The sequence below is a fragment of the Thalia democratica genome, chromosome 6 (assembly GCF_965202585.1).
Source record: "Thalia democratica chromosome 6, ktThaDemo2.hap1.1, whole genome shotgun sequence".
Classification (NCBI taxonomy): domain Eukaryota; kingdom Metazoa; phylum Chordata; class Thaliacea; order Salpida; family Salpidae; genus Thalia; species Thalia democratica.
The window spans coordinates 45757805-45766521 of record NC_139170.1 but is presented as its reverse complement, the minus strand read 5'-3'; the positions used below and the strand labels follow the sequence as shown (position 1 = coordinate 45766521).

General features: G+C 28.1%; 1 protein-coding gene across 1 annotated transcript; it reads left to right on the top strand.

Moving 5' to 3' along the window:
- Positions 1 to 401: 401 nt before the first annotated feature.
- LOC145838450 (uncharacterized) lies at positions 402 to 2894 on the top strand. Its single transcript, XM_082946042.1, has 4 exons — positions 402 to 668; positions 921 to 1073; positions 1321 to 1595; positions 1851 to 2894. Exons 1-4 carry the CDS (start codon positions 421 to 423, stop codon positions 2264 to 2266), a joined length of 1092 nt encoding a protein of 363 aa, XP_082802168.1. The 5' UTR covers positions 402 to 420; the 3' UTR covers positions 2267 to 2894.
- The last annotated feature ends 5823 nt before the right edge of the window (positions 2895 to 8717 follow it).

Genomic DNA, 8717 nt, shown 5'->3' with positions numbered 1-8717 from the left:
CCACGTTTTTTACACTTTTCCAACTTTTTCATACACATAAATTAAATACTTTTAATTAAAGTGAAACTTTTTAAAACTCTTTATAAAGCCTATGAAAGATAATCATATTTACCTATATAAAGTTCGCTTTTTAACATCGACTAATCAGTGAAAACTTAAAGCTACTCTTAAAAGTTGTCAACTTAGTTAGTTATTATTAAGCTAGGGTTTAAAAAGTGGGCCCGCTTTGGAGTAATTTTGACTGTTATGGGGCAATAGCTAATAAAAGAGCGAAAAAGTAAAAGAGTTATTGATCATATCTAATGAAGGTTTTTTTCTAATTTCTGAAAGTGGGACATTATATAAACTAGTTTCGGTTCAGATTTAAGTTTTTTAACATATACTTGTAACTTTCAGCGTTAACTTTAAAAAAAATCAAATATGAACGACTCTCCGGCGACATCCGGCGACGGCCTCCACGCCTCCTTCTTCGTCAACACCCCGCCCTCCTCCAACCACGACGTCACGATACCCAAGAAGGAGAAGGACGTCGATCCGACCGTCACGGAGGCGAGTGACGTCACGAAGAAGGCGGTGAAGCGGAAGTACACTAACGCGGAGCTGAGCGAGATCGCGGACAAGGAGGTGCGCAAGAAGCTCAGGAACAGGCAGTCGGCGCTGGCGGCGAGGTGGCTAACATTATTTTCTACTATATGTGTAAAAAATTTAAGTTTCAATGATAATGGATTACTTTCTACTAAGCTTAGAATTTTTGTAGTTAAAAACAAACTGCTTATGCTAAATTCCCTGAACTAACTTGTAACTTTGAAATGAAATGTGTTTCATTCTAACTTTGTGTTTTCATAAATATTTTGATACCTGGTTACACATTTTAACCAGAAACGTGTTACAAAATGTAATATGATTTTCAAAATATGAAGGGAGAGGAAGAAGGCGAAGATGCTGCACTTGGAGGCGAGGGTGCAGGAGCTGGAGGAGGGGAAGAGGAAGGTGGAGGAGGAGAACGAGTTCCTAAGGGCCAGGCTGCAGACCATAGCGCTGCAACTGGAGAGGGTAGGGGTGAAGATAAACAGGTGGGATTGTTGGTTGCGTGGTTAACATTTTATTGGATATTTTTTAATTAAAATATTGTTGATTTTTCTTTCACGTAATTAGAACTTTATAAAAAAAATTTTTGACCAAAAATAAAAGTAATTAATTTTATGTTTACTAAACAGTTGTTTAAATAGTTTACAATTTAGTTCCAGAGTTGAGACTCCTCTGTTTTAATTAAGTTGCAAAAAAACATACATACTTGGTATTTACTTTATAAATAAACAGATACGACGAGAACCCATCAGACATGTTCCCCATCATCGACTTCAACAACTTGACTAAGAAGAACACAAAAAGCACCAGCGTCGACTCCCTGTCTTCGTCGAACTCTTACAGCTCGCAGCAGCAAATAAATTCAAGTAAAAATTTCCCCGCGGTGAAAAACCAGGTGTACCTCAACGAGAACCCTTTTGACTTTTCGCCCGCCAGGAGCGCGAGGAGAAAAGAGCTCGGCCCGTTTCTGAGCGACAAGCCGACCAGCGAAAGAGCTGCAAAACAAAGTAATTCTATAGGGTTTTTCTTTAATTTTGTACACGTTAACTAATTTTCACAAACTTAAACTAGACATTGAAAACTACAAAGTCATTTATACGCTTTGAACTATTTTTGAAAAATAGAAATAAAAAACAATATTATTTGGTTTGTCAACTTTTTTTCAATCTTCTAAACATTTGAGCATTATACCAAGCTTACTTTAACTTAAGCTTTCTCATACTACACTCTCACTAACCCTTTCATGAAAAAATCCCCAACAGGCGACAAAAAGGTCAGGACGAACCCCCTGAGCTCACTCCTACCTCCCATTGACCTCGTGCTGAACCGCTTCAGCAACCAGCAAGCCTCTCAGTCGACAGCATCGAGCAAAACGAACGACCCGCGCATCAAGCAGGAGCCGCTGTGGTTCGACAACGCGGATCCCAAGCCGGCCTCTCTGCCGAGCTTGACGGACGAAGAGATCAAAAGAAAGATCGAAGACATGAAGCTCTTCAAGGAGATGGACAGCAGCAACATCTTCGACGGCGTCGATTCGGGGTTCAACTCCGACATCAACTCGGTGGGAAGCTCCAACTTTCTGTTCCCCGACGTCCAATGCGACGGAATGAACTTTTTCGACCCAAGCTCCAAATCGAACCAAGCTGACTTCTCGAACCAGTGGATTAACTTCTTGTGAAAAAAAAACCAAAACTGATTCGTTTCAATCCGGGTGCGTTTCTGAACAACGCAGTTTTGTTTGGATTCTTATTGAGTATTTTAAAATAGCGAATTTTTATTGTTTTATTTTATTATTTTGCTGAAGCTTTAGATGCGTAAGAAATGACAAAAACAAACCAAAAAAATGCACTACTTACTGCGTGGCTAAATTATATTGCTTACAACTTTATTTACTCTTTTTTAACTATGTAATGTAATACGTATATTACTTCTATGCATCACAGTAAGTCTTGCCACTAATGAAACATATTTATTTTTTTAATATATTAGTAAGACAATGTTAAGCGCGCTGAAAGTAAATGTTTATAACATATTTATATATAAAACCTAACTTTAAAAATTCTGTTAATTATGTATACTGTTTTTAATTTGAATTTTCTAGTCAAAACAAAGCATATGTTTTACTAATGTTAAATAAATTAACTTATATTATTTAACATTTGAGGTTTTTTCATTTTAACTTAATCAAAATTATCTACTAAAAGCATAAAGTTTTTAGTGCAAGTTTTCAGCTATCTAGATAATCTTTATATTTAAAAGTTTTTTTAATCAAAATATTTTGTTGCTACTAATGGATTCACTTTGTAGTAGACATTGTTTCATAGTAATTCTAGAAATTTCTTTTTATTTTTTATCCATTTTTGTGAATTTTATTTACTAAATAATTATTTTTCAAAGCTTTATTAAGTGACATTTATTATGACAGTATATTTAATTACAGCATAATAATAAAAAATTAGAAAAAAAGTTTTTTTTTTGTTATTTTGATTTAAAAGTACAACTTACTTTATTTTTCATATAATAGTTACAACAAACTACTTACAAACGATTTAGTTTATTTTTCATATTTTTTTGATAAAAGTTTTATATTGTTTTTATAGCTTACTATGACTTATTGAAAGTTATACGGTTGGTTTAAGCTAAATAAAGGGTGGGCAACTTTTCTATTTGGAAGGTAAAAATTATCAGAATTTTTTTTGCGGGGTAGACTTGACAAAATGACTTGATGGGCCGCCATAACTAATTAGTAATAAAAAATACAAAAAAAAATTAAACAACAGCTTTTTAAACTGAAAAGTTGAATAAAAAGTCATTTATGCATATAACCAAGTCCTGTGTACCGAAAAAAAAGTTAAGAGCACATTTCAAAGTTTTTGCTTTTTTTTAAACTCAATTTTATTTTATCTGCACAAAATTACTCAACTTAAAATTACGTTGCAGTCCAGAGATGTCTCACCTCTAAGCAACAGCTTTTATTTTTTTTATTTAGACAAAGAATATAGGTAAATCATTAATGATAAAACAAACTTCAAGTATTTCCGTACTTCAGTACACGTTTTCAAAATAGTGTTTTTTATTTTATTTTTATTTTAAGGCTTACTTTGATTTGTATAATAAAATTAATTTAAGTGTTACTTATCTTTAAAACCAATGTTTGTATCTATATATATATATATATATAAATCGCTTTTCTAAATTTGTTGCTGTGTTGATAAAATTTGTATTTTTAAGAATTGATTTAAATTTTAAAATACAATTTTCTTCTAGTGATAACATGCTAGGTTTGTTTTTTGTTTAAGTATTTTTTTTTAAAACAAGTTTAAATTAACTTTTTTATGGTATTTTTTATTAGCTTTGTATGTTTTTACAATAAATTGTCATTCATAGAAACATTACTGAAGAAATATCAATTTTTTGATTCATTATTTACTACTTTTGTGTATAAATAATATGTTTGCTTTTGTTACAGTTAGAATAAAAAAAAGTTATGATTAAATACTGAGTACAAAAAGTTTCTAAAAAATGCAAATTGATTTCTAACATAAGATTATTAAAGTATTTTGTTTCTATTTTTTCTTTTAATTTAAATATGTTGCTTAAATTCCGTCATTGACATAAAATTAACTTTTTGTTAGAAATTGCGTTTATTGTTGTTGTTGTTTTTATTTATGAAAATCAATAAAATTTGACAAATTACTTGAGTTAATTTTTAATATAAGTATGTTATATTTAAAGCGTTTAAAAATTATGTAAGAAGTATATAAACAGAATTTTTTTATAATAAATAAATAAAATAATTAATTGTGCAATAATGCATACATAACTTACTATAACTGAAAAAATCTAGTCGAATGCTTAGAGCATTTTAAGTTAAGATAAAAAGTATTAAAAAAAAAATTTTAAGTCATATTAGATACTCAGCATGTAAAGGGTGCATTTAAAAAACTTATAAATCAATTTTAATTCTTTAAATGAACACTAACAAAGCAAAACCTTTAGAGCTTGATGTTAACGCTCAAAAGCTTTGAAAAGTTCTAAGATATAAAGTTATGTTCAAAATAAAATTAAAGTGTGTATTTTAATTACAAACAAAAAGTTTAAGAGTAGAAATAAAGTTTTTATTTCCAAGACATGCACATTTCACTGGTCTTAATCAACATCTCAAAAGTATTTTTCCGTTCCTTTTTCAGATGCCAAAAATTCAGCATTCACAATTAAAGTTTTTAAATTAAAAGATACCAAGAATTACCGCACTGTGCTGTTGTTTTAATCACCTAATTTTATCAATCTATTTTAAAATAAAAATACAACCGCACACAAAAACATTTTACAAAAATAAAAGCTCAGACGTTTACAAAACTTTTAATCATCATAACCGCAAATTTCGAAATATAATAAAACAGAAAAAAATATATATCTCTAACTTAAAAGTCAATTCCTTGTATTAAAAACTAAAATCCAATTCAATTTTCTACTTAAATTGTCATTGAAAACATACGAACGTAAAAGTAAGTAAGTCCTTAGATTTATTTTTTTTTATTGAATATTTATTTTCTTTTTTTTTATTAAATTATCATAGAAAGCATACGCACGACCAAAGCTAGCATCGTGTATGTATTTATGTAATCTTTTTTTAATTCAGAGCTATTTACAGTTTTGAAATATTTGGTACCGCAACGACTGTACTGAGATGAAACTGATAAGGTCTTTTGAATTTGTAGTGTATAACATTTACTACTAGCTTTGGAAAACTATTCAGTTTCAAAATCACTGTAGGCAAACTAAGCTTACATATTTGAACACAGTTTTCACTTAAATTTACAAAGTAAAGGTGAATTAGTGAAATATACATTGTTTCAGTTTTAGTTATACAATGTATTAAGTACGGTATAAAAATTTCATAAGTCGTGTTCTTCTTAAATAAAACTGTACACTTTAAAAGGAGTAAAGCTTTTTGTAAAAGTTAATTTAAGGTACACTTTAAAAGTGTTTTTCCTTATATGAACAAAATCAAAGACCGTATAGTTACAAAAACTTCTAGTTTTGTACAAGACACAAATTAATTACATATACTACAAGACGCAAAGTATGTTCGAATTTAAAGGGAACTTTATTTTTGTAAAATTTACTATGTAATTTTTTGTTTAATTAAGCAACAAGCGCCACTACACAACCAACAGAATCAATTAAATTTTCATTACAAATCAAGTTTGATTAGTCATTAAACATTTAGGGCAGACCTTTGTAACTTTCTTAAAACAACTGAACTATTTTGAGCATTATTTATGTTAAGGGCAAATCAGTTAACCTACGCGGTGTTCTGAAAACATGTTATTTCACTTAATGTTGGTTTTTCCCGGTAAACAGTACTTTAAAGAAGTTATTATTATAGCTTAAAATCGTCATACTGGTTATGTTTGTACTTAGTTGCTAACTTAACTCTGTGAAAAGAAAAACTGTTTATTCATATCATCTTTTAGAAAAGTCAACTTAAAACAAAGTATTACCATAACATGCTTTGTATTAAATCGATTTTTCTACAGGTTATTTTTTTCTTTTTTTGTTTAATTGATTTTTGGGGCATTTTAGCTTTTTTTTAGTAACTATGAAGAGATTTACCTAAAAATTTATATTCAAATACCTAACTAACAAACAACAAATATTTTTTACTGTTACATAAGTCCTTTTTATCACACTTTACCTTTTTCAAACTTTAAAAATATAATATGTTGTTCCGCTTTGTATTTTTGATTTTAACAAAAATTTTCACAATACTACTTCTACATCAAAAAGGTGAAAAAGATGCCTTCCAGAGAAAGCATAGTTCCTACGAGGTCACCAACGTGAAGTTACAAGAGAAATGTTTATCGTTTATTAATTTTATAAATGGTAATAATTTTCCACCCACCGATATTTTAGTCACGATTTCTAAAAATTACAAAAGTTCACCGTAAATAGCTACGACCGCAATTTCTTTTGTTAAGCACAGAGTTTAAAAACAAATGGAAACTAGTATTTATGTAACTTTTCATTTTGTAACATTAATACAAAAATTTAAGCTTCATAGAATCCAGAATCTGGTGATAACTAAAATTAAATGGTTATTAGTTGTTATATAAATAGAATGTTAGAAATTACAACATTGTTTAGCAAAACTCTACTTATTCGAAACAGTACCTGCTGAAGTTCAAAGCATTTAGCTTTATGAAACATATGTTCTGTTTTTTTTTTAATCCAAAGTATACACATCTTTTTTAAAGTTAGTAGAAAATGTAAAGGTTCCCCACAAGGAATTGTAGATGCCAGTATAACTATAATTAAAACGTTACAGTTTATTTATACAAATATTTCACTGTAGGTACTACACTATATGTCACTATTGTAATAAAGTCTTCCAATAACATAAGTAAGTTTTCAGTTCATTGTACATAACTTCTTAGATTAATTCAAATACAGTAGAACTAAAACTTAAATTTGGTTTTTTTATTTGTTGTTTACTTATATAAAACACTATTGAAAATAAAAAACAAAATTTAAAACACAGCAAAGTTGTATTTTTACATTGAAAATATCCAACATTTTAGTCTTAAAAGAAAGTTTTATCCGAAATTTGTTTTAATTATGATGTTTTAATTAACATTTCTTTGTTTTTTTTATTCTACTTAATATAACATTATGCAGTTTAATTAGAAAAAACAACTACTATATTTAAGTTAAAAGGTGCGTTAACCTTGATCAAAATAATTAAATTTAACGTGTCATATAATCAGCGTTACACCAAAAACTGAACATGTCTGTTTTGTTCATACAAAGCAAGTTTTGCACCTGGACTGATCAGTTTTTAGCTGTAGTGGTTATACTTTTTTGCATCTTAAAACGTTAGTACGCTTTAAACAATGTTGAAAATACAGTAGACTTGTAACCATTGAAAATATCTTATTGAAACTATCATCAAATCTATTTTTTATAGTTCTTTAAAAGCATATTAATGTTTTAAGAAGCAAAATTTCAGTTTTTCAAGATACAAACATTTGTCTTATCTAAAATTTAAAATAACATTAAAGCATAAACACCATTGATGTATTTATATGCTAAAAATAGTATTTTTTGATGTTTTTTGAAATCAAGGTATTTAGACTATACTGGTATCTTTTTGATCCGTCCACTTTTATTAAAGTTAGTGATATTTAAAACAAATATTCAACATAAATAAAGCAAATATTTAATAAAATGTGATTTTTTCTTGAATTTAGCTGAAACCAGAAATTTTTAGATTTTTTTTCTTTTTTAATTCTAGGTGTAAACAAGTAGACTTGATACTTTTATTTGTCATTGTTATCAAACTTTTTTAAGCTTTCAATTCAACCTCAGATTAACCTTTTTAGCTTTCACAAAGTGAAACTAAACTTTCACCTTTGAAATTAGGTCGATTAAGGTAAGACCAGCGTTCCGATTTTTTTTCATTTAAATTAAAACGTTAAATTCAAATTTAACTATAATTTAGATTTTTCGTGGTTTTAAATTTGATAATTTTATTTTTTACGAGATTACATTATTGGTAACTTCAAAAGAACCTTTTTTAATTAAATCTAATATCGAAATATTTTTACTGTTTCACGTTTACATAATTTTTTCTTAGCTTGATCTATCAATTATTTTTTTTGTATAATTTTTTTAATGTCATTAATTGTTTTTAGTAAATTAAAATTAATTTTCAAGTTAATTTTGTTTTCTAAATATTTCTAAATTTCACTAATAAAAAGTTTACTTTTTATTTGAATAAAGCTAAAGCTTTTGTGTTAATACAACATTTTAAAACTTACAAAACATATGTAACTATATATATTTTTAAGATAAACATTTTAAGGTACGCTGCTTTATATAGCTTTTAAGTAGTTATACGAAACAAAACTTTTAGTTAATTTTTTTTTTGTTGTGTATAGCTAACACTCTTTTTTACAATTTAAATTATTGTAGTACCTAGTCAAAAGGCTACTTTTAACATGTAAGTTAACAAATGCAAAAAACTTTAGTTTACTGCGCAATTTAGTTTTTTAGTCAATTTTTACAACTTTTAGTACAAACACAACCATAAATAAAACAATTAAAAATTAACATAAGTCTAGACA

What these genes read in the sequence shown, in the direction of transcription:
- LOC145838450 (XM_082946042.1), top strand. Translation starts at nt 421, where the DNA reads ATGAACGACTCTCCGGCGACATCCGGCGACGGCCTCCACGCCTCCTTC. An exon ending in CAGTCGGCGCTGGCGGCGAG is followed by an intron (nt 669 to 920) that starts GTGGCTAACATT and finishes CAAAATATGAAG; the next exon opens with GGAGAGGAAGAAGGCGAAGA. An exon ending in CGAAAGAGCTGCAAAACAAA is followed by an intron (nt 1,596 to 1,850) that starts GTAATTCTATAG and finishes AATCCCCAACAG; the next exon opens with GCGACAAAAAGGTCAGGACG.